Source organism: Trachurus japonicus, chromosome 1 (assembly GCF_045865225.1).
Source record: "Trachurus japonicus isolate A0001 chromosome 1, Traja_1.0".
Classification (NCBI taxonomy): Eukaryota; Metazoa; Chordata; class Actinopteri; order Carangiformes; family Carangidae; genus Trachurus; species Trachurus japonicus.
In genome coordinates this window covers 24,511,584-24,537,823 of record NC_140907.1, presented here as the reverse complement: position 1 = coordinate 24,537,823, position 26,240 = coordinate 24,511,584, and the positions used below count along the sequence as shown (strand labels likewise).

The 26,240-nt window shown below is 43.8% G+C and overlaps 1 protein-coding gene across 1 annotated transcript in view; it reads left to right on the top strand.

Annotated features, from left to right (window-relative positions):
- znf827 (zinc finger protein 827) overlaps positions 1-26,039 on the top strand; it is a 61,717-nt gene extending 35,678 nt beyond the window's left edge. The window contains exons 6-14 of the mRNA XM_085781870.1: positions 7,150-7,392; positions 10,316-10,370; positions 10,486-10,586; positions 15,145-15,282; positions 16,526-16,697; positions 17,832-17,998; positions 20,842-21,051; positions 21,901-22,078; positions 24,784-26,039. Coding sequence (XP_085637996.1) covers positions 7,150-7,392; positions 10,316-10,370; positions 10,486-10,586; positions 15,145-15,282; positions 16,526-16,697; positions 17,832-17,998; positions 20,842-21,051; positions 21,901-22,078; positions 24,784-25,831 — 2,312 coding nt within the window. The 3' untranslated portion in view covers positions 25,832-26,039. The remainder of the gene's footprint in view (positions 1-7,149; positions 7,393-10,315; positions 10,371-10,485; positions 10,587-15,144; positions 15,283-16,525; positions 16,698-17,831; positions 17,999-20,841; positions 21,052-21,900; positions 22,079-24,783) is intronic.
- The last annotated feature ends 201 nt before the right edge of the window (positions 26,040-26,240 follow it).

The window sequence follows — 26,240 nt, the reverse complement described above, 5'->3', positions numbered from 1 at the left end:
ACAACCTAATTAAATTTCTGCTGCTCATCCCTCCTCGACCATGGCATTGGACAGTCAGAGCAAGTGGGGTTGTCATCATTACTGCCCATTGTGCTGTAACATGAGTTGCATCATCCCTTTAACTAGGTCACTTCTTCTTCTTCTTCTTCTTCTCTTCTCCCCCCCCTCTCTCTCTCTTTTCTTCCCTATCAAACATTGGTTGGTCATGTTGAGTCGCCTTGCTAGCGCTACCTCCCCCACATCTGTTTAAAACCAGGCTGCTGGTGTCTGGGGGCTAATTATGCCAGGCTAAATAGTCCCTGGCGCCAGCGGCTAACGTGTCCTAGCAGATGGGCACTGGTGTTGCAGGGCAAGGGGAACATGGCGTCACAGGAAGGGAAGAGGGGAGGGGAGGTGCAGGGCCCCTAGGTGGTGCCCTGGCAGACTGGCATCGTGTGGGTAACAGCCGCGCCACCCACTCACCATCCAGCCACCCTCACTATAGGTGTGAAATCACACTTTGTGCTCGCTTAACTCATTCCTCATTCCTGAGGAACAGGCCCTTCCATCTCTGAGGACATTTTACAGGTCCTCTCCCCTCCACAGCGCTTGTTACCTAGCTAATAAAAGTTGCATTAAACTATTTTGACCACTAAGGAGCAGAAAGGCCTCACAACAGCAACAAATCTTAAGCTTATGAGGTTCCTTTTGTTGATACTACAAGAAAACAACCAACTTACACAGAAATAAAGCAAAAATGGGCATCCTGTGGTATTTTCTGATTTCACATGATTGTAGGGTGATGACAGTATTGGACTGAAGTGTGGATATGGTCATTATCAGCTAGAAAAACTGACTCTTACACTTCACATGGTGTGACAGAGACAGTTTGTGTGATTATATGTATTTTCTAATCTCCTAAAAGATAACTTTTGACTTGCCGCTTTTCACTTTAACTTGAACATCACATTGTTGTAATGCTGCTCTGCTGCTCCATATAGCTATTAAAATGCATTCATTAAAATGCAACAGATGAACCAGTGGAATATACAGCTACAGTATGCAGGAGACGGGCTTTTGTGGATATTTTCTACTTCTTTTTTTAGCAGCAGCAGCAGCCTGGTTGGCTGTACATGATTTCCTGAAGCTAACCCATGTGGATCATAGTTCATAATAGCTCTGAGCTTACTAGCTACAGGTAGATTATACAGCGTACACTCCCTGCTGCCTTCAGGTCTCTGTAAGGATTTAGGGAAGGGAAGTGCGTGGATTTCCTAAAGTTGAAAAGCAGTTTAGGGTGACTGATGCAGTCGGGCTTATTGATGTTGACATTTTTGCTTAGATTACATTATAGTTTATCTTTATTCTTTTTCAGGCTTTAGAATATGTTTATTTACCTGACCCGTTTTTTTCTGTGTGTAATTGCTGCATTTACTACCACACATTTCTATTGCAATGATTGTGCATTGAAAACAAAAAATTCTGCTATTTTTGGTGCAATTTTCATAAAACACTAACACCTTGCCTTACACCAGCTTGAGCTTATACTCCTCCTGCCTTTACACCATGAACGGTAAGGCACGGCTTAAGGTCAAGACAATTGGCCCTTGCTATGGTTGTGCTGTACAGTAACTATTATGTGACAAAGAGAATGATTTAATCTTTCTATTAAGATGACAAGTATCTGTTTAATGTGAGAAATATGGGAAGTGTATCATTATTCAAGTTGAGGGATAAACCAAGCTCAAAGCAAAATGGAATAACGATAATAATATAAGGAGCCATATGTGTATGTATATAGCCTTTCCCCTTTTAGTCGGTAACTGTATGTAATGCTCATTATTTATCTTTACCCTCACATGAAAGGATTCACTATTTACTCAGTATGGATTATCACAGCATACTGCTCCAGCTTTTCATCATTCTAATTCACAACACCGGCATTACTGTACAGTCTTACTTTATGTTAAGCTCAACACTGCTCTGACAGTGTCCTCACCGTGCCCCCTCAGTGTGGCCGCTCGCTGACCTCTCTTACTCCCACCCTCCCTACCTCCATATTCTGTCTCAATGGCTCCTCGTCACTGCCTATAGCTCTGTTTACTCAAATGGAGAGCCGGTTCCTTCTGGCCCCTCATTATATATATGTTTGTTGCCTGGGTGCCTTCGTGTAAACACGAGAGGTGATTGACACAATCATGGAGACAATCGTGTGCCGTCTCTTTGTCTTGACCTTATATGATAAAATTTTGTTAGCCTTGGATCATCTCCGGCTTGTGCCAAATGTTTTTGTTTAGGACTGCTTTATAAGGGCCATATCTGGCTCCTTATGGGCTGTTTATCAAGCACACTGCTCCAGAGTCAGATGTAGCTGCAGTCTGCAGCCGTTGGAAGGCTGAACTACTGAGAGCTAACTGGTCGAGGATCAATTGTAGCAGCAGCTGTCTGTGAAGTCTGCAGGCAGGGCTGCTGTGGCTCCCACATGACATGCAGTCTCCACACTGCAGCCTTTGAAGCGCCTGAACTCTTCACCCCTGTCTGAGCAGGTCGACTAGAGAGCAGGAGAATAGAGAGATTGAGAGAGAGAGGGATGGGGGCAGGGATAGAGAGATGTGGAATAACAGAGCTGGGAGAAGGGTAGACTAGGATGACGGGAGGGGGGGAGAGGTGGAGAGGTTGTCATAGGCTCTAGCTATTCCTCATCCTTCTGTCCTCCCCCAGCTCTTCTCTCTCATCCCACTTTCTTCTCTCCTCTCTTACCCTCGGGTCTTCTTTTTCTGGCACTGTTGGACAATTTTATCTCCTCTCTCTACCCTTCTTCTGCCTCTCCCTCGCCGACTGTCTGTCCAAGTTTTTGTTCATATGCTGTCGATGCATCAAAGCGGTGCAATAAATTGACTTTGCATACATTAAATCACTAATGGTACGTAGGTTTTTTTTCTTTTTTGTCTAGTGTGGTTACAGGTCTATCCGGGGTCTGTACCCAGCTACTGTATATTCTCAGCCAAACGGGCTGTCATGTCCGCACAGATTCAAGTAGACACCTGAGGTCAAAGTTGATCACTAAAAACAGAACATTGCACGAACCCCAGTCACTCTCATTCTGACTCAAAACTTGAGCAGTGCTGCGTCAGGGATTAACAAGGTATGTATAGTGCATTTGGCAACTTTGGCATACAGCAGCACACTTATACACATACTGGAAAAGTGTGCAACTTGCAAGCAGATAGAGGCTTCCATCTTCTTTACTGAGGGTCACAGTCGGGCGAAGGTTTTAACCTTTCTAATCCAGACGGATCCAACAGCTTGTCGTTATTGTTGCGTGTGTGTGTGTGTGTGTCAGCAGAGATATGAAGCTTAAGCAATCAAGTAAAAGTTCACCACATATTTACCACACAAACAACAGCCAGTAGAACAAAGCCACTGTACAAGTGTACTTAATTGTTACACCTGCTCTTAAATTAATAAAAGCTTTAAGCAATTCACTGTCGAAACCTTTGGGAAAATGAGGAAAGCTCACAGGAGTTTGGATTTAAATAGAACAGACGTGTCAAAGGAGTCTTAGTGTTTCTGTGGAGCCCTGCACCCTCTGGAAATGTGGATGCTGAAACTCAAAGTGATGTCTTTTGGAGGGTTTTTTGTTCATTTTGTTGCAAGATGATATTCTACTAAATCTAGGCCACATTTAAAAAAAAATGTATTTAAACAACATTTTTACTGTATGTCGTGTAATAATGCTCAGCATTTGTCTCTGGTTATTTAACATTTCCCAAATATTTTCAGAGGAACAGCTCCCATGTGCTCCACTCCTGTCCATTTTTTTTTTTTTTTTAGAAGAATCACAATATAAACCACCGAATAGCTGTTTTGAGTGGTGCACGTATCATATAAATTTACACACACACACGCACACAGATATTTAATAGCCTGGAGTTTAACCTCTTCTACATCTCATAAATCTTGAAAATATTTTTATGTTTTATTTATATTTGTTGAGTTTTACTGGCGTGATATGAAGGAATATTAAAAGGAATTGGAACAACACTGACACTAAAGAGAAGCTATGATATTTATTGAGAAAGGGCACGGGCACACACACACACACACACACACACACACACACACACACACACACACACACACACACACACACACATTCCTCCAGACCTGATTCCTGTGGCCTAATGGCAGCTGGTGCATCACAGAGGAGGATTCTGCACCAGAGGAAATGACACATACGTGCATAGACACACAGGGCACACACACACACACACACACACACATTCACTCCCTCATATAACACACACACACACACACACACACACACAATCTGGATTCAGACAGACTGAGGGCTGCTTTTTATGGCTTCAGAACATTAGGTCACGACCTCGACCAAAAAGCCATAGCTATTATCGGTGTGGGAGTGAGGCCATATTTTCATTTTTTATTTTGTGACAGGTAGACTCGGCCTGCTGTGATGCAACACTTTCAATATGGTGTCTGCGTACTGTTTACGATCAGATATTCTCTCCCTGTCATGTGGTCTCTCTGGGTGAAGGCTCTCCAGGATGTAAGCATGTTTATCCCAGCACCGGGAGTAGCTTCAAGTACATACGGTATCCTTTAGTATGTGCACATGTTTTCAATGTGTGTGAGTGTGTGTTTTTGCAGCTCAGCAGTCCACTCAGCCTGAGTCGTTAGGGTGGTGATCCAGTGATAGAAGCTCGCGTGTCCCTTGGTTGACCCTTACAGCGCAGTGCCCCCTCCGCCCTCCGCCCTCCTCTCTCGCTCTCCTCTCCTCTCCTCTCCTCCTCTGCTCTGCCCCTCCATCAGCCTCCCCTAGGTTACTCTTGGCCAACTCTGGCCACCTGATTAAGGGATTAGTGGGGCTGATGGTTGTCAGTGTCCCCCACATGCTGGCTACTACCAATAAACCAGACACCTGGACCTAGGGGAGGTGGCTGGAGGAGGAGGAGGGGGGGAGGTTTACACTTAAATGCATCCACATAAACAGTATAATACACTTGCGCTGGTTGGTTCGGCTTGAAGCAGAAGCTCTTGCATGTTCACACGCGTGCACGGTGCACTGTAAGTTCACCCTCGGCGTTTCACACTGGCCTCCTTCAGCACAGGAGTGGAGAATGTGAGGGGAGGGGTTGGCGGGGTTAGCGCAGGGTTACTGTCTTGTATCTCCCTCCCTCACCCCCCTCTCCCCCTCCCCCTGTTTCTCCAGCTCTTCTAACCCCCCCCCACCCCTCCTACTGCTCCTGATGCCCTGCCAAATTCATATATCCCATAATCGTGCTGAGTCGCCATGTCAGCAGCACTGTATCAACTGTGCCGCTTTGTCTTGCTCCTGCTTGTCACCACACTGAGACACTGCCTCCTGCCATCACTCCAGTCAAAGATCAGCTACCTTGGATATACAGATGCTAAAGGATGTCCCAACTGAGCGGTTTTTTTTTTCCTCTTCCAGTCTGTCTTTTTTTCTTTTTTTTGCACATTACCCAGCTGCACACTGCGCACTTATTGTAGCCTGAAGTAGCCCTACTTTTAATCGTCTAAATTTAGTTATTAGAGACCATTAGCAGAGCAATATCTGACAGCTCAGTAGCTCTAGATTAAGAAAATCTAGCCTGCATCACAGCTTCCTTTTAATACTTTCCAGTGTTTTCATGGTGGCCTGCAGTCTTTTGTTTAATATCCGTGGAGAGAGGAGAGACAGTGTTTGATTCTGCAGATCAGCTCGGGACATTCCTAACAGATGCCATCTCCCTCTCAACTATTTTTAGCGTGCTCACTTGGCCTCACCTTTTGAACTTGTTTGAGAAGTGAGTCAACGGCTGTTTTCAAGCCTTTCAGACCATTGTTTATGTGCAGAATTTCAAAAAAAGAAAGAAGAAAAACTACCCAGAATCGAACGCTTGCACATCAAACCACACAAAATCTGCTTACCATGAACACAGATTGATGTCTGCTCAGTTAACATTCAGAGTGTTTTGGTTCGCATCTGTCTTGTTTGCTTCACTGAGCTACAGAGCTGCTTCCCCAAGCAACAGTGTGACCTCCCGATGCCCTCTTGCCCTAATAATTACACAGCTAGATGCTAACTGGCTCAGCTCGGCTTTAGAGGCGACACTCATTTCGGATTTCCCTATTTTAGATTTAATTCCATTCATGACATCCTACATACAACATGTACACTGGGTGCTTAATTTACTTCTTTTTTTGCTTAGAATATCCAACCAGACTAATCGAGTATATTAATTATCTGAAAACATCAGTTGAAGAAACAAGATCATTTATCCTCTTAGTCAGTCTGTTGCATGTCTGTCCACCCTGAAAGAGAAATCCCTCTGTTGTGTTTTTTTTTTCCTCATCCAGATCAAGGATCAAAGGATAGAGCGTGTCGTATGCTTTACAGATTTTCAAGCTCTCCGAGGCAAATGTGTGATTTTGTGAATTTAGGAGATATATGAATAAAATTGACTTGACTTGTACAGGATTAGCACATCTGGCAGGCAATATGACAGGAAAAACACACATCAAGTTAAGCCTGTATTTGTGATGCAGGTACAGCGCAGTCATCTGTGTTCAAAGCCAGCCAGGTCAGGAGGCGCCGGGGATGCCGAGATGAGCTCAGCCATAGGTTTTACATGCTTAAGATTATGAACGTGCCTCCAGTCTCTGCGTTTCCTACACTCAAGTTAAATTAAGCAACATTTTTCAAACATTTTGAGTGGAAATCATCCTCTACTATATGTATTGAGTGGCCAGAAAAATGGAAACCTTTAGTATGCACACTACACTGTTGTACAGTTCAGTGCAGCGCTATAAAAAGTGCTACCTTTTTGTTGTTGTAGAAACACAGTATTAAAAAGAAAAACAGTACAATGGTCAAGTACAACAGCAATATAAAACACGGTGAGTCCACACAACCTGAAGTGGTAGTAGCCAGCAAAAACTGAACATTTTCAGTAAGGCATTTATCACAGCACTGTTGTATTGTGGGATAGATGAGGTCCTGTATCTAGGTACTTAGGGTGTGTATACTCCTCACACAGGCCTCTATTTAACCATTAGATCTCTACTTTGATATGATGTATTGGTTGAATCTCTTTGATCAGAGACTAATCAGTGATTGTCCTCTTCTTCAAACATGCTCTGCAGAGAACAACAAGGACGCCCAGTTCCAGAAGGTGAAAGTAAAGGCAGAGCCCATGGAGGTGGACCCACCCCCCGCAGACCTCACCCCACCTGCCTCTCACCTGCTGGCCTTCAGCACTTTAGGGGCGAGTGAGAAGAGTGAGCCAATGAGCAACCACCCAGAGACGTTGGCCCGGCCCCAGAAAGATCTCTTCTCCCAGGACATATCGGTCAAAATGGCCTCCGAACTACTGTTCAAATTGTCAGGTATGTCCGCTGCGAGACGCCCGTATCAGTGTCAGGCACACACACAGTGGGCGCACAACACAAACATTCATGCACAGCAACATGTCGTCTGGTCTTTTTACCCCTGCAGCATCGCAGTGTAAACCTTGGACAGGTTGTGATGCTCCACTATAAAACCTACATGTTTCCATTTCTGTGCTCTGGGGGCTCTGTTGTAAAGCCAAGGATATATGACATGTAATGACATCCTGCTTTTTACCTGTACGGCCATGAAAGTGACATTGAGGCAGCAGACAGCTGTTTGTATTGCTAGATTAAGACAGAGCTTTGAGGTGTTTCCATCGGGCCCCCAGAGAAAACTGTGCAGGTGTGTGCGTGTGCGTGTAGGAATGAGTGTGTGTGTGTGTGTGTGTGTGTGGGGGGGGGTCGAACCTGCAGTCCCGGGCTGTGACCCCGGCTCCTCCCAGCCTCTGATTGCTTCACTTAAATGCCATATAGAGAAACAAGCTCGTGTAAAATCTTTTCTCTCTCTCTCTCTCTTCTTGCTCTCGCACATATTCACAAATTCACACATTGACAGTCTTTCTTTCCCACACACTCTTACACACTCACACAAGGCCCCTTGGGGAGTGGTGTCTGCACAAATGCCCCCCCTCCCCCTTCCCCTCCCCTCCGTCCCTCTCTTCCCTCCTCCCTCTCCTCCTTTCTCTCATTCTCTCTCCCTCTCTCTCTCGCTCTCTCTCTCCCTTGACTCGTTTTCAGACATGCCGGCTCAAGCACACTTGGCTGCACACGCTCTCCCCCTGCACTTCCCCTCCCTCCCTCCCTCCCTCCCTTTACATTTCTCCCGTGCGGCATCTCCATGGCAACGTGGAAAGAGACCTCTGTCCTTGGCGAGCGGTGTGACGGAGTGGGGTGTTTAGGGTGGAGGTGGGGAGGTGGAGTGGGGTGGTGGGTTGTAACAGGAGGGGGTGGGGGTGGGGGGGCCACAGGATAAGAAGGGGGTAGAGAGGGCAGCGGGGGGATACACAGTATGCCCACCCAGGGAGGCCAGGGCATCGCTAGCCTGGCAACAGCGACAACTGCCCCCTTAGAGCTGGGTTTGAATGCGAGGGGGGACGGGAACAGAGTGGGCTGCTGTCACACAATGAGCAATCAATATGAATTACCCAGAGCAGTAGGACCTCAGAGACACATCAGTAGCAAGGTCGCTCTGAACACTGAGATGGTTGCAGCTTTGAAATTCACTTCATTACATCGCCTTGAAACTCACACATGGCTCCATTCTCAGGCATTTTGTATAGCGCTCTTTACGGCTGAATACTGAAGTCCAATGGTCTGTGCTAACATTAGCTGGCCAAGTAGTAGTTCTAGCTGATTTTACAGCTCTCACTTTACTTACCGCTTAGAAACCTCTTAAAATCTATGTACTTTTTCTAAATAAAAAAAAAGGCTCAACCACTCTGTAAGCAGCCAGAAAATTGCTTGTGCGCAATTGCATGCTGTGTTTGATGAGCATCAGCCATACTGAGGATCTCTGGCATACAGAGGTGTGGCTGTGACCTTAAAGCAGGTGTGATCTCAGGTGCCAGAGGAACAGGTGTGAACACTGCCCATAGTGTAAAGTTGCGAAAATCTCCAAGGCATCAAGGCTTTTTGGAAAACACAAGCATCCATTGACACTTTTGAGTCACTACAGTATATTCACGTTTTTATATTAATGAGCATTTGCCAGCTTTACTGCAGCATTTTCAGGTGGCGTCTTCTCACCTTACCTGAATTAAAGAAGGTTTCAGTTCCACCGGTGCTTGCAGAAATTATTACATTTATATCAATTGTTATTAAGCCTTAAGCATCGGGATCTGTGTGATTCAGCTCAGCAGGTGATTGATTGATCCCATTGCATGTTCACTTTGATGTAATTAATCCTGAGAGCATGTGACAACGTCTGGGGAAAAAAGCCCTGTTTTTACAAGTAAGGGAAGACATCAGGAAACAGTCCAGCCAGTTGAAATGTGTGAGAAATTTATTTTGTCTTTATTAAATATTTTAATAAACACATTTGATCATGATAAACAGCATTCAACAAACTTTGCAACAAATTGGACGATAAAGTCTTCCAGAGTAAACTATGCAATAAATAATTTTCAAGCATTAAAACTTCCCCCTTTGTTGATTTTTTTTTTTTTAATCACCTATGTTGCTTCAACTTGACCGTACATACACACAAACAAACGCACACAAACATGTGCCATCTGGGGAGTCTAATGCAGGTCTGGCTTTCAAATTGTTATTTTTCAAAAACAAAAAAAAGTTCATTAAGTGTTGTTGGGCTCACTTTTGGCCCACAGGTCGACAGACCCACTGGGGAGACTCCCACTACTCCAGATGGCCAGTGCACCCCTGCTGGTGAGGCAAACCTGTGCGTCTACCAGCCGAGTTTAACTTAAAGGGAAGCAACAACCAGGCGCACATACGTAGTCTGTGTGTCAGTCAGACGACGGCCTATATGTGGGCAAGTTTTAGGAAACTTAGCAACTGACACTGAACTTAAATTGGCAGCTGCTCACATCTCGAAATCTGCACTCAAGAGCAGACTTGGGGCTTATAATAAATTGAGCATGAACATTTATTCTTAAAATTGGTTATAACAGAAGCAATCTTATCACTGACTTTTTCGAACACCCCCAACTACATTTTACTCTCGTCTTAAGCGGCAAACAGAGGCTTCTCAGTTGTTATGGAGAGAGTTGAGTTGTCACAATGTGACTTCAGTTATGTGGTTATAGATGATCATACGTAGGGGCGTGTTAAATCCTGCCTCCGTGTTGCTCTTTGGGGTTGCTGTTTGAATAGACACAATGGACACAGCCAATAAATGGAAATTGAACAATATGAATCTGGAGGTTTTGTGGTTAAGTCTTGTCTTTTTCTTTACCTCCAGAAAAAGTCAGCAAAGCCAACAACCACAAAGACAGTAACATGGTCGGAATAAACAGGTGAGTCACTAATTTTTTAACTGTGAAATTCACTACACTTTATAACTATGGCATAAATATCAGTTTGATGTAATGGCTGTGTAAGTGTATCATTTATCACGTCTCTGTGTTTCAGTCCGTTCCTGGACGAGTGCTTCAGACAATCACCCTTTAACTCGCGCTCCAAGAGCTCTTCCCCCGCAGAGGCCAGCTCCTCTACCAGGGCAGCATTCCACGGTAAGACAGACACACACACACACACACACACACACACACACACACACACACGGGAAATATGATCAGAGTAGTAGCAGAGGTACAGTTACAGACAGGCACAAGACAGATGGGCATTTTTTTTTACAAGTGTCTTTTAGAGCTTCAACACATACCTGATAAATCTATTGGAACTTATTAGCATCTATTTGGTAATTTATTGTTCATTTTTCTAGCAAAAATATCAACTTTGTGGTTCCAGTTTCATAAATGTAATGTTTTGCAATGAGGCTTTCATTTATTTATTTTTTTATCAATTCATACAAACCCAAGTTAAACAGAAAAAGACAAAATCGAATCAATATTCAGGGTGAACACTCTTTGCTTTTAAACGGCACTAGTTCTCCTCCAGTGCGTTGTTTTCCTAGGTACTCATAGCTGAGAACGTGCCACAGTTCCTCTGTTTCAGTGTCTTGTGTCTCTTCATGAAATCCCAGGCTGACTCCATGATGTTGAGATCAGGGCTCTGTGGGAGCCAGACCATCTGTTTCTGGACTCCCTTGTTCTTCTTGTCTCTGAAGACAGGTCTTTATGACTCTGGCTGTATGTTCGGGCTTGTTGTCACACTCCACTTTTTTTTTTTTTTTTGCTCTCACATTTTTTTCTAACATTTGGAAGGCAAGGCGAGTTTATTTGTCGAGCACCTTCTAACAAAAACATTCTCTGTGTTGTATAAGACATCCACAGCATTATGAAAAGAGACACGAGACAATATAAAAGGATTTAAGAGTAAAAATAAGTGACCGAAGGATTAATTGAAGAAATGATGCCTCCAATTAATCAATAATGAAATTAGCTGACAATTAGTAGAAGCCCCAGTGTGTTTGTTCCTTTTGTATCATGGTCCCAAAGAAAAAGAGACAAAAGTCATCTGCAGAGGAAGTAATTAACTGCCAACGTTGGGTCCTGCTGCATCATTCATAGAACAGTATCTTCAATCACATCTGCTGTCTCTACTGGAGAAATAATTGATTATGCAGAGATGCTCATTATAGATGTACGACACACATGTCCATGCATTTTCAGATGATCACCCCCTTCTCTTCTCACACAACACAACACAACACACAGAGCTGTAGTCTTGTGATCAATCCAGCATCTAGTACAAGTAGTACACATAAAGACACTGTTGTATGTGAGTATATGGCCACAGCCTACCAGCTTCTGCTTTACATGGTCTGTGGTAACCCCCTCCCCTCCTCCTCCTCCTCTCCTCCTCTCATATTTAGAGCTCCATCCGGCCTCTCTTGCACTCTCACGCATTTCCCCAACCTGAAGGCCTCTGCCCAGGGCATCCCCCCTCCGTCTCCCTCTCCTCCCCTCTTCCCTGCCATCCCAGAACTTCCTCCATGTTCCTTTGGCAGTGAGAGATCCAGAGGTTAATTAGCTTGTGCCAGCTTTGCCTGTCCCTCTGCCAGTTAATGAAAATCTGATTGGCTTCTGGGTGTCAAGAGTGTCCTGAAAGTTAATTCGCCCAGCCCACCTCCCCTTTCCCTTGTGTGTTTAAGCTTCACATCCAGCCTCTGCTGCTTTCTCTTTTACTGTTGTACTGTTTTACTCTTTACTTCATATATGTGTCCACACCTGCTCTTTTTATCCCATTTTTCTTTTTTTTTTATCATCTCTATGTTCAGTACGTTGGTAAGCATTTCTACTTGCAGTGGACCTTCAATTAAACTGACCCACTGTGACCTCCCACATAACCAGCTTTCACACTTTTTGGACACAACATCGAGGGCTACATTTATTTTGGAGTTAAGATATCAGCACATAATTTACTGGGTGTAAAAGGACCCGTGCGTAATGAGTAACAAATGACAAATGTAGTATATGATTGTCTCTAGACTATTAGATCACTACAGAAATTGTAAAGTATGTGTCTACTTCCAGCTTTTGGGTGTAGCACAATCCTTCATTTCTTGTTTGTGTCCCTTTCTCTCCAGCTCTAATTGTGCTAATTAAACCATTAACCACTTCAAGGCCCACACCACACCCTAATTGGCTTAATCATAAGTGCGTTGGCTGGGTCCTGGCCTCGAGTCTCTGCTGCTCAGCTTTGCGTCACCTTGTGTGACCAGGCCATCCCCTGGTTTCACTTACGTGAGTCAGGACAAGTTAATGCTTTTACGTGCTAAGCTTTACCTACAAGCTCCATAAGAAGGTTTGGATTCTCAGAATGAGCCGGCGTACTGACAACAAAGGACAAGTTTAGAGATAAACAGTGTGAATAGCCGGTCACGGTCAGATAGCAGTGTGGCCGTCATGCTGAGAGGCAGATTCCAGCTGATGCACGAGGATCAGGGAGTTCATGACCCGCAGGTCGACTGATTACTTACTTACTTAGTTTACAGGGAAGTGCTGTTTTACACTGGTGTACTTGGATGTCTCCACCACCACACACATGCCCTCACTTACCTTTGTGACGGTGGTGAGTCACAGACTTGGAGCAGAACGCAATCACATGGCCGATTTGGTAGCAGCAGGATGGTTAAATCTTCCAGTATTGATTAATCAAACTTTTTTATTTTTGTCCTAATCAATAGTTGCATTTGCGCATGAAGCATTCAATTGTAAGGTAGGTGATAAACAAACCAAAAATGACAGATCACAATAAAGCAAAAAGAGAAGCTCTAACCAATGAATGTTGGGTTTTTAGCTTTAAAATCAATGCAACAGATTCATTATTTTTGCTGTCGAGATCTTGTGTCCTGGAAAGTATATTCTTTAGAAAGCTTCTATCCTCAATTCAGAAAATACTGTGTAATCATTACCAATTCAAATGTAGTTTGAATGTGGTGCTTTTTCAGAAAGTTAAGTTTTTAAAAGTAGTACTGAGTTGTGATAGCTGGGTTACTCCACTTAGAACAAGTGAAGTAATGTCTGTCTGATTTTGTGTTTGATTAAATATTGAACTTTTTTGGGGTACATACCTTACCAAAATTTCAAAAGAAGATACCTATCGGTCGTCCTCATGCATCCTGCCCTTGTTTCTCACTCCCTTGTTTTACATCATAAATAAAAAATACATTAAATCTTTTATTATATGGTAGTAAGTTAAAAAAAAATCAGAATAATAGTTCTTTGTGCTTGAATCACATTAAAAGTGCTGTGTTTTGCTTATGACAGCTCCCAAAATATCTGTTAGCGATGGTGTGACACAAATGAAGTTACACAACATGAATAAACTGGTTTGCATGCAGAGGGCAAGGGTTGGGATTAAAAATGTGAAACAGATACAGGAGGAAAAAAAAGGCTCAAGGGTTTGTGAGTCACTGTAACAACAGTAAAAATGTTCACAGCCAACACCTTCTTTTACTTTTGCCATAAAACCCAAAATAGAAAAAAAAAAACATTCTTTGATTTTCCTCATTGTGATATCGAGACCCCAAGTAGACTGTATTTTATAGCACAGCTTTAAAAAATGAAAGCCCTGTCAATAGTAAAAAAGAAAAAAAAAAGTGATTGGATGAAGCTACCACAATTTGTTGTTGAGTATGAACTGTATATTGTGGTTGTTTTGGTTGTTTGCAGATGGATCAAGCAACACAGAGTTTTTCAAACACTCATGAAGATTAAGAATGAAACTCAGTGACTTACAGAGTCCTTTGTCCTGTTTTTTGCACATAAAAAAGTTTGGACTAAGGTCAGTCTGTGTTGCATGTTCTCTCTGAACAATATGGACAATAAGTACATGGGAAAAAAAATCTGAAGAAGTTGTCCAACACAATGAAAAAATAGTCCTTTTTTTCCCCGTAAGTGAACCACTCAATGATCTATTCATGTTGCGAGGTTTAATTCAAAGCATCAACTTCTATTCTTCGGTGTCTATCAAAGCATCTGAAAATATTCACACTCAGTCTTTTTATTTCTTAGACTGTGGTGCAGCGACTGAGAGGAGGTTTGTGAGCGACAGACAGGGGTTTTTTGTTCACATTAAAGGTCAATTCACTGTGTAAAGGACAACAGGGTGATCATGTGGACTGTACGCATAGCATGCATACTCCGGATAATGAAATGAATCAACAAATACCTTTTAAATTCATTGTGTAACACATACAAAGTATAAAAAACAACAATTTTGAGTTTAGAAATATTCCTTTATGAAATCTGAACAAAGAAAACAAGTCTGTATTGTGTCATTGAAGATGTTTTGCTGGTGATAAATCTCATTTAAGGTGGGTAAAATGAGATGAAATCCTTGTGGCCTGTCTGCTTCCCAGTTTCACCTCTAAACTGTTAAGTATTTAATAAAAGTAAAAAGGGATCACATTTTACAATAATTCAGAGTATATGTCCATCAGAATGTGATGAGCACACACCACAGCAGTGTGTGACAGCTTCAGCATCAATACATATTGAATTTAAGTTACTTTGATTTATTAATGGCAGCTTGACTTCACAGCCTTTGGTCTGCCCGCACATCTTTGTGTGGACAACTGTATCAGCAGTAAATGATGAGTATTGTTTTTTTGTGCCTCTCTCTCTGTGTGTGTGTGCCTGCATGTGTGTGTGTGTGATCCAGATTCAGAGAAGGATGATGGGGAGCCAGGAAACGGGATTGCCCAGTGGAGACTAAATGAGCAGCTCTTCCCCTGTCCGGTCTGTGGCAAGGTGTTTGGTAGACAGCAGACTCTTTCTAGACATCTGTCTCTACACACTGGTAAATACAACACACACACACACACACACACGCCCACATAACAATATTGTATCACATTTGCATCTCTTTGTTGATGTATAGATGCCAGCAGCAGTTGTGTTTGTGCATGTGTGTTTGTGTTTTTGCTGCTCACAGTAAGTAAATAAGGTTGACTAGACTAGATTACCCTTCCTTTAAAGAGATTACTACCATGATTAGTCTCACTGGGAAAACTGCCCGTCTAATTACCCAGCTAGAAGGATGCCTCACTGAGTATCTACACACACACACAACATACACACGCACGATAGTAATTCTGATGCACATACGATCGGTTCCCACTTTCACTTTTCTCTCACACACTCTCAGACGTGGGAGTCTTCCTCAAGACGATGAAGCTGCGCACTCTTCACTCTCCTGATCACACTGCGTCTTCAGACTTGCTCTTAATTGATCCATTCTCCCCCCATCGCTGCCTCCCATAATCCCTCTCTCGGTCCTTATTAGCAAAAAAAAAAAAGAATTAATGAATACAACTTTATTTAAAGCAAATTAATCAAGCATTAGAAATTAATACAACCTAGTTGGGATAGCAGACCAAATCCCTCAGTGCACAAATGGAGCCTCGTGTATAAAATGCCCCCACACAATTGGACATGCTCTTGCATTTTGCGTGCACACACTACACAACACACACACACACCATCTGAGAGTGTTGGCTGTGAACAGCTTGGCCACACCACAGAGAGCAGAAGCAGGGGCATATGTCAGTGTGATGGTCTTTTTGGTTTCCCCGGCGACATAAAGGTTGCCTGGCTCCATGTCCTTGGGGCAAATGGTGCGTGTGAGCGCGTGCACATTTGTGTGTGTTTCGGGGGGGGGAGCTAGGGGGGGAGATGATGTGTTGTTATGTTGATTTGTTTTGGGATGAAAGGGAAGATTGTGTTTTTTTGCATTTCATTTTTTATTTGATGTTTTATTGCTGGAAAATGAGGTGAAATTATGTTGGTACACGTCTCAAATTATTACCATCTTGTGACATCCAGATGGTCCCCTCGAAAAGTTGATTTTATCAGACATTTCTTCCTCTACTTGGGATCAGAGTTGCAGCTGGGTCAGGTGGAGGTGAGGAGGGGGTTAGGCATTAAGTAATTAGGTTTAAGCTTGCTCTAAAGGCTCGGTGGCGGAGCGCAACTTAATGAAATATCATCTGAGGTAATTTACAGTAACCCGAGGTCTCGTGTCTGTGTGTATTGTGTTGCAGAGGAGAGGAAGTACAAGTGTCACCTGTGTCCTTACGCCGCCAAGTGCAGGGCTAACCTCAATCAGCACCTGACCATCCACTCTGTCAAGCTGGTCAACACGGACGCCGAGCAGATCGTCGGCGCTATTACAGCCGACTCCACCGAGCGCAAGAACTGCCCTTACTACTACAGGTAGTAATAACACAACAACGCACTAACGTCCAGATCACAGCTGAGCCTGAACACAGCATTTATTTTTGATGGATCCTATTGTCCAATTAAAAATGTATGAATTTCCTAATTTAATTTCCCCACAACTGCTGCATTTTATTAGTCTGTTTTCTGTTTTTCTGTTTTCCTGAGTCGGTCGTTTGGCTGTAAAGAAGTAATTGAACATTGTGGGAAGATTTACTTATTTGCCTAGAGTTGGATGAGAACGTCAATATCACACTTGTTATCTGGTGTTTAAATTTGGAGCCAGAGTCAGGAGATGGCTAGTTTAGTTTAGCTTAATGATTCAAAGTGAGGAAAACCTTGGCCTTATCAAGAGATTAAATAAAACATCCACCTTCTAACACCTCTAAAGGTTACAAAATAACATGTTATATTTTGTTCATTTAATCTGTATGAAAGCCAAAGTCTATGAATGTTCATTGAAACAACTGAACTACTTGTAGTGAGTCTCCACTGATCATATGGAACATCATCAGGATGACAAGAAGTCTCATTTTGGGAGTTTTACAGTAGATGTGTTGGTTGAAATGAAATTTGAATTTGAGACTGAACCTGCTTTAACTAAGCTAACAGTCTCCTGGCTGTAGCTTCATATTTACCTTACAGACAATTACTACAGTACAAGATTGATATTGACCTTCTCATCAAACTCTTGGCAAGTCAGTGAATAAGCAAATTTCCCAAAAGTCTTTGTTTGTAATGTGGTCTTTGATTATTGTCTTCATGGGTGAGGTTTTCATATAAGCCCTCTCGGGTTTCACACCTCTCCTTCGCACATTCCAATCATAATAATTGTTTATATATTTTTAAATGATATGTTTGTGCAAAAAAATAAAATAAAATGTCATTACTTTAATACTTTTTATGTAGCTAACAATTTGAAGTGTTGAATCTCACTGCTGTTGCGTTGTAGAACTGATCCTTCTCAGATAAACAGAAATGTATCCAAGCCGAAACCAGTTAACAATTAATGCAAACATAATGTGACACATGAAGCTGACTGACTGCCACCCCCCCACCCCTCTCCCCCCCCCCTCCCCTCCCCTCATTCTCACCATCCTTCTTCCTTTCTCCACTCTGTTCTCTGTCCAGCTGCCATGTGTGTGGTTTCCAGACAGAGCTGAACGCCCAGTTTGTCAGCCACATGTCGCTCCATGTGGACAAGGAGCAGTGGATGTTCTCACTCTGCTGCAGCGTCTGTGACTACGTCTGCATGGAGGAGAACGACATGAAGAACCACATTAGTACTGGACACGCAGGTACAGACCTCCTGCTTATTGACTGGCAGCTCGCCCATTCTGAGCGACAGCACCGGTGATCGATCAGTCCTCTCTGATTTCTGTTGGTGTGATGTAGGGATGCAAAAACTATCAATTATTGTGCATACAATGTTTTTCAGGTAATCAATTAGGCCTGTCCATAAAATGTCAGAAAAACTCCTGTGACGGTTTCCTAAAGCCCAAGGTGACATCTTCACTTTGCTTTTTTTTTCTCCTCCAATCAGTTCAAACCTAATCATGAGCAGTTTATTCTGAGAAGCTGACACTCGTCCATGTTTGGCTCTTTTTACTAATAAAAAAAAAAAAAGGAAATCTTAAATGTTTAATGTACTATCAAACAAGAATAAGCGCTCTGGTGCAATGTTCTTGTTTCTGCTGTTCCTGCAGGGTTCATAAACATGTGCTGTGTTGGATAGTAGCAAAAGTACATGATTCAACTCCTAGAAAAATGATTTACCGTGAGTTATTTTCAAAATTACTCTCACATGTTAGAGTGGGTGGTAGCTTACACATTGTGGCTCTTGTTCACAGCTCAGAATAGAAATACAGTGCAGTATCTGTACAGTGACACTTTTTCTATTGTTTTGGCTCTGTACTCAAACACACAGGGTTTAAATTTAAACAATGGCCGAGGTTTAAGAGCCGACTTTCAGCTTTAAGGGTTTTGGGTTTCACAGCTGCTTTTATACCTGTTCGGCTCAACTTTCCAGCAGCACAGTAGCACCAAGGCCTGCTGTTTTCCCACACAATCAATTCAAGTTTCATTTAAAAGTGAAAAAGCAAAAGGTGTTCAGTTCAATATTATTAATATTCTTCTCTGTATTTTTTGCTTAAAAAATACAATTGATCATCTGTATCATTGCTAGTTACAAGAACAAAAAAACCTGTCTCTGTCCAAACACGTTATATGAAAGGGAATCAGCAAGGACTGTTTGAAGTCAAAACATCATAATATAACAGTAATTTACACTTTATAAACACACGGTTCAGGATCAGTTCAGAGGACACAGGGAAAGACAAGCAGTAGAATTGGGTTTCACAAACAAGCCTCCTCTAGTCGACCTCCTTTGGACTTTTTAAAGATGCCGCTCTGAACCCCTGGTGGTCGATATGAGTGTTTTTGTCTAAAACAGCTTTGTCCAGTTTATTGCTGACGTTTTGTTCTTCCACTGTTCCACAATATGTGTGTGTGTGCGTGTTTGCTCTGTGTGTGTGTGTGTGGGTGGGTGGGATTGTCCAGCCCAGACAGCTGAGGGGTCTTTCAGAGGCCACAGTGGCCTTGTTTATCTGAGAAGGTTGGCCCTTATCGTGCCTGGGGGGAAAAAAATCAATAGGCCTTGGGTCCTTTGGAGACGAGCTGGGTTTACGATGCCACTGTGGCCATCTTTTAAGTCTCTCAGCCAGGCTTGGCATTTATCTCAGTCTCGCACAAGATGGCCACCGCCGCCCAGCGCACAAATGTTCATAAAGTTCATAAACACATCGCAGCCTTACCTACCGTACCGTACCTGCTGCTGTATGCGGGGAGGATTTAAATAATATGTCAAGGTCCAGCCCTGTTTGTTAAAGCGTCTAAACTTCAGAGGGTCAGGGTGGCCAGAGCACCACTTAGAGGAAACCCTGACAGGCTGTGAAAAGCCCAGTTATCTGGTCAACTGTGTGGACACGCCCAGGTGAGAGATGGCTGAACTCAGCAGGTGCGATAGTTCAAGCTGACCCCCCGTGAAGCCCGGACTCTGCACGGGCTGGTTGGGTGCCCTTCTCAGCAGGGGGAGGAAGGTGGTGAATTATGTGACAGTGTTCCTTGATATCCTTCCCCCCCTGAATCCTCTGGACGACTGTGACTGCTTCTTTACTTTTTTTTTTTTTTTTTGGGTTGTTAAATCGTGAATGCTGCCGTGCAGGCGCAAATGAAGCTCTTCATAAGGAGAGAAAGTGGAATATTTTTTAGTTGAGGTATGTTTCAAGGTCGAGGCCCACTGGCTCAGAGCAGCGTCTTTTTTTTTCTGTCTTCCTCCTTTTGCTTACATTCTGTGGCATTAACCTTTTGGATATTGTAAGAGAAGGCAAGTAGATGTTAAATACTGCAGCACAGGAGATAAAAGCTTCCTCAAGACGGTTCAATACTGTATTCATGCTGCAGCTACGAATAACCTTAGTATATTTAGATTTGACTGAAAGCAGTCAATCATGCCATCTATGACTGTATAATGTCCTTTATAGAATATAATGTGCCCTATATGCGTATATTTCTGTATGTTTTCATTCCCTCTAGTGTGTGTGTGTGTGTATATGTGTGTGTGTGCCTGTATTAAAAAGTCAACCATTTCAGGATCAGTGCAGCCTTTTCTCCCTCCTTCTCGCTCCCTCCTGAGTGAATGCCCTTTGTTGAGCTGTGCCCTGAGATGCTCCCGCCATCTTAGCTCCTTCGGCCATGACCCACGCTCCTCACCCCTCGCTCTCGCCCCCTCCCTGTCTATTTCCCTCTCTCTTCCCAGTGAATTGCAGACTTAGAGAAGGGGATCAATAAAAGCACACTGCATCTTGATTGGACTGGCAGCCGGGCCTCAGTCAGAGCACAGGACTGTCGAGGCTGCCTGCTTGTATTCTGTTTGTGTGTACGTCAGTGTGTGTGATGCACATAATGATGAGGATCTTGCGACAGATTTCTGCAGATTTTTTTTTTCTTTTTTTTAATATCTGTGTCCTATGTTTTTCCTCTAGGTTTGTAGCTGGTGCAGTTTTTTTCCCCCCTCCAAATGTTGCTTTCACAAATCTTGTGATAAATCTTTCTGACGTTCTGTCTGTCGTCTCATGTCCAGGTCTGAACTCGAGAAGTCCCCTCAGCGAGACCAAGAGCACCTCCTCATCCCTCTCGGCCCTCAGCGATTCACTCAACAGCTCGGAGGGCGGAGACCTCACCCACGGTAACGAAGAACTCAAGAGCCTGCTCGCCCCGCCCTCCTCCGCAGGCAGCCAGTCCAGCTCCGGAAGCCACTCGGGATCAGGAACCGAGGACAAGTCTGACAAAGGCAAGGAATCGGATGCACTCTAGTTACTCTTTAAAAAGATAAAGTATTTTTCACTACAAGATTAAATATCTTTTGAGGATTGTTAATCAGGACTGTGTCATCTGATTTGATTAACAGTGACCAGACAACCTATAAACTCCTTCAAGATCCTGATTCAAATTTTGTCCACACAGTAACATCTCAGTCATCAGTGTTAAAACAGACATCCCTCATGTGAAACGACGAAAACCTTTCTAAACCAAACAGTGTGTCTGGGGTTCCATCCCTCATAATAAGAAGCTGTTTTAAGTTTTCATGGTCCGCTATCCAAAGTTTTATTCCCCTTATGGTTTGGCACCGTACTCAGATTTAACACTCACTCTTTGGTCAGAAAGTTGATAAAGAGGCGTCGTGTGAGGACACAAGGAATCGCTCGCTACATCTCCTGTCATTCAGAAATATGCCCCTTAATCCAGAGGAGTTGCAAAAGATTGCAAAAGAGTTCTGATAGTGACGACATTTCATGTTGACTTCATTCACTTAATCGTATTCATATGTGGCCTAATCCAGGCTGTATTGAATGTATTGTATTGAATTTTTCTTCTTCCATTCCATCCATCCAGCGATTTTACACATGAAGGTCAGTTTACTTTTCATGGGGCGAGTGCTTCTCAGGCTGTCAGAGCAGTTGTGTAGTGTGTTGAGATTTCTCAACTCTGAAACAACCCTGATGATGTTGCAGAGGTGGTGAACGGTTGGACGTTAAGACTACAGCCTGCTAAACAAAATGACCAAAAAATGTCTTTCAAAAAAGAAAAAGAAAAAAGCTGACTCTTAACCCGCCCTCTCATCCTCTCTCTCTCTCTCCAGGCTTCGAGTGTGTCTTCTGCAACTTTGTGTGCAAGACGCGTAGCATGTACGAGCGGCACCTCCAGATCCATCTCATCACGCGGATGTTCGAGTGCGACGTCTGCCACAAGTTCCTCAAGACGCCCGAGCAGCTGCTGGAGCACAAGAAGTGCCACACCGTCCCCTCCGGAGGGCTCAAGTAAGGAAAGCAAGTACAGACAGAGGTTCCTAACTCCGCCAGTCCTCCCCCTCCCTCACCCCCCCACCTTTTCAACTCACAACACATTAAACACACACACACATGTTCACCCATTCGTAGACCAGTGCTGGAGATATACTGGTTCCAATAAAAGTAAAAACTGATGCTACTAAATAATAATGTTGAGCCATTCACAATGGTTATTATCTTATACGCACCGTTTAACTTATCTTATATATGTTTAATAATGCATGTGGATGCATAATTTCCCATACATAAAACTGGCTGACGTTATCCTGGTCCCTTTTTTACTAGATATACAGATGATACCCCGCAAACTTTCTTTAATAACACAGACACACAGATACATGGTCTGTTTGAAGATTATTGTAGCTGAGTGCCTTGAATCAGTTAACCTCACTTAAACATTCATCATCTGCAGCCAGCAAATGAAACGATACAAGCTGTAGTGGTGTTTTTTTTTTTCTTCCCTTTTTTGCCTCCACAGTCTCTTTTGGCAAGTAGCACTTATTAGACAGTGGGGCTCTGTGGGTCTGCAGTAGCTGTTCTGAACATAAGGAAGAGTGGAGAGGAAATGGGCCTCCCCTCAGGGTCCGTTGTTCCACTGCCCACAACTAACAGCCATGCCAAAGGAAAAAAAAATATCTGATGAAACCTGCATCACAGAAACCCATGTGTATTATATAAAATTTGTTGGCGCCCTCTTAGAAAATCTCCATTTAGAAGCGAACGCTTAAGATAAACTGAAATGTCAGATCACCTACATCTGTAACATCGCCGACTGGACACCGACGAGTCAGTCATAATGAATGTGTATGTAACAAAACTAATGCATGCTTTTAAAAGCTAATGACCTTAATGAAAACAACCACAGCATATAGAGATACACATGCACTGCAGATTAGATGCAGTCATCTTATGCTATATTTACAAGCAGCCTTATTTATTTATTAGGACGTCGACTGTTTTTGTAGCTCTAGTCTCCGAACATGCTTCCCTCTCCATCTCCATACTCCAGTCCCACAGGAGCCTTTGTTGTACTGTGACACGTTTATATGTCCCATTTCAGGCCTCGTCAACCTAACGTTAAGCTCATCTGTTGACCTCAGCATCCGCAACACAAGTTTCTGATCAGGACTAAGTCACAGTGCTGTATAAACACCAAACACACAGCTTCAGGGAGGCACAGGCTTGAAAAAGCTTCCACACATGAAAACATTTCCCTAAACTTTTTTTTTTTTTTTTTTAAGAAAGACAACACAAAAGTAGGACATTCTTGTTAAAACATGCCACATGTCGCATCCAGTCCTCATGGGTTAAGGTTCATTTCAAGCAACACAAACCACGTTTTGTTTTGTTTTTGCGAGTCGCTCTCATAACTCCAGCCTGTGCATGTGCGGAGTGTCATTATGACTATCGCCTCATTGTCTCATAAACAAAGATCAGTGTTCTACATCTTTTTTTCTGTGCAGCCATCAGTGGAGTTAGGATGTTCTCAACCTTGTTTAATGTGTGGATACGGTAGCATTTCTCACTGAATGTAAACCAGTTGCCAAAGAAGTTAAACTGATTTCTGTTTTGTACAAATCCTGTGGATAATAGAGCACAAACACACAGGAAGCCCACTGACCCCCCCTCTCCCCTCCCCTCATAGCTCAAAGATATCCACACAGAATCTTTGAGTCATTAACTAGGGGACTTGCTGCTAGCTGTAGTGTGTAAGTGAATTAATGTAAAGGAGCTTTTTGTAACAAAATTTAAATGTTTATTCTGTCTGGTGTGAATGTTTTTGAAGCCAGATTGATTTCTGTGAGCCAACATTCAAAAGAGAAAGAAACAGGTAGTTTATACTTTAGATTCTTTTTTCATGGAAGGAAGAACTGAGCTCTCTGGGTATTTTTTAAATATTTTATATCAGATTATTGAGGGATTTGCTTTAACTCAGTTTTGCTGTACTGTTTATATCTGCAAATGTTAGTCATGTTTTCAATTTTTCAAGGTTTACACAGTCTCGTAATTTATGTAAACCACATTTATGTTTACACACAAAAGCAACTCAGGTACACATTATTAAAAAAGGGTTAATGGACATTCAGGGCAGAAATTGCAGATATTTTCTGACCCCAAATCCAAGATTCTGTGTTTCCCAGTCCAGTGTATACACGTGTATACACTTGAGTGATGCAAAGTGTTTTTTATATATGTAGGAGTGTGTAGACAGGGAGAGAGGGCCTTGACCATTTCGAGGTTTTTCTGAGGTGATTCTGTTCTGCAGGGTTTGTGAAGCGCTTTGGGGCCCAGAGCAGATGAAAGGTGCTATTTAAATGTAAGTGCCACTCCATTCCTTCATTTCCCTTCATGTCCTACTGCTCCAATCTTTTCTCCAGCCTGTCAACCCCCCTCCTCCCCTCCCTGCCACACACACACATACCTGATCATCACCCCAACTCTCTCATCCTTAAACTGCCACACATACCACCATGAGCACACAGACCTGTACATCACACACACTTTTCCTTTATCTGTCCTTCTCCTCTTCATCATTTTGTGTTTTTGAAATTTCAACTTGTGTTAGGTGTTTTTTTCAGTGCACACTTTGCCTACAACTGTCCTTTCTTTTTTGTGTGTGTGTGTCGTGTCCTCCCTCCCTTCCTCCCTGCTTCCTTTTTCGTTGCATTACCCAGGTGCCCTTTCTGCATCTACTCCACCAATCGTCCAGCGGCCATGGAGTGCCACCTTAAGACGCACTGTAAGATGGAGTACCGCTGCCGCATCTGCCAGGGACTGTGGCCCGACCAGGCCTCATTGGAGGCCCACATGCGCGGGCACCGCCTGGGCAACCACTACAAGTGTGAGCAGTGTGGCTACTTGTCGAAGACGGCCAATAAGCTGATCGAGCATGTGCGCGTGCACACGGGCGAGCGGCCCTTCCACTGCGACCGCTGCTCTTATAGCTGCAAGCGCAAGGACAACCTCAACCTGCACAAGAAGCTGAAGCATGCGCCGCGCCAGACTTTTGGCTGCCAAGAGTGCCCTTTCACCACCACACACCCCTTTGTCTTCAGCCGCCACCTCAAGAAACACCAGAGTGGAGGAGCGGGGGGACTGGACGGAGGCTTAGGAGGAGGAGGAGGGGAAGAAGAAGAGGAGGAAGATGAGGAGGCGGCAGGAGAGGAGGAGCTGCCTCTCGAGGGAACATCGCCGGGGGGCCCGTCACAGCAGAAGAGCCAGGAGAGGTTCCTCTTCGGCGGAGGAGGAGGAGGGAGCAGCGGAGGGAGTGGGAGTAACAGCCCCCTCATGAGTCTAACAGCGTCCCAGGCGCTCCAGTCTGTCGCCCTGTCACTCACACTGGGCAAGTCCCACCAGCTGGACCCCAAGGGCCCTCTGCACTGCTTGATCAGCGCTAACGGCGGCGACGGCACCAGGAACCCCGGCGGTCTGAGCGGCGGTGGCGGCGGCGGCCCCTCCCTCTTCCTCCCCACCTCCCGCCACGTGTTCGAGCAGTACAGGAACTGCGACCGGGCGCACCTGATCCCCCTCACCACCCTGTTCACCCACAACAGCCGCTTCACATTCCACTCGCACCTCCACTCCAGATGGCGGCCCGCCACATCTCCTCTCCTCTTCTCCTCCAACTCGGCCTCCCCCTCCCGCTCTCCCCCCTCACCCACCTCCCACAAACACTCCTTCCTGGCCTACCTGGGACTGATGGAGAGGGCCAAAACTGTTTGACCTCACCCACCTCCTCCTCCTCCTCCTCCTCTCCTCGCTCTTTCCCTCACTCCTTGGACGGTGGTGTGAATGACACTTGACCACTGCAGTGGGAGCAACATCTTTTCCAATCAGACCAGCAGAATAAGCTGGACCAGACAAACATATTGAAGAAAAGAAAAAAAAAACATTTATAAGAGAAAAAGGCTGTACATGCTAAAAATGCATTTATATCAAAAAGCTGCTTTTCTTATCAGTTCTATCAATTGAATTATTACTACTTCAACTACTACTCTCTATTACCTTTTCTTTTCCGTTTTTAAACGTCTGAATGACCTGGACCCAGTTGCATTATCTGAGGAAACTAACGTATCTCAGTTTTATAGATATTTTTCTTTAGTCATTTGACGAGATAAAAAGTTGAAAAAGA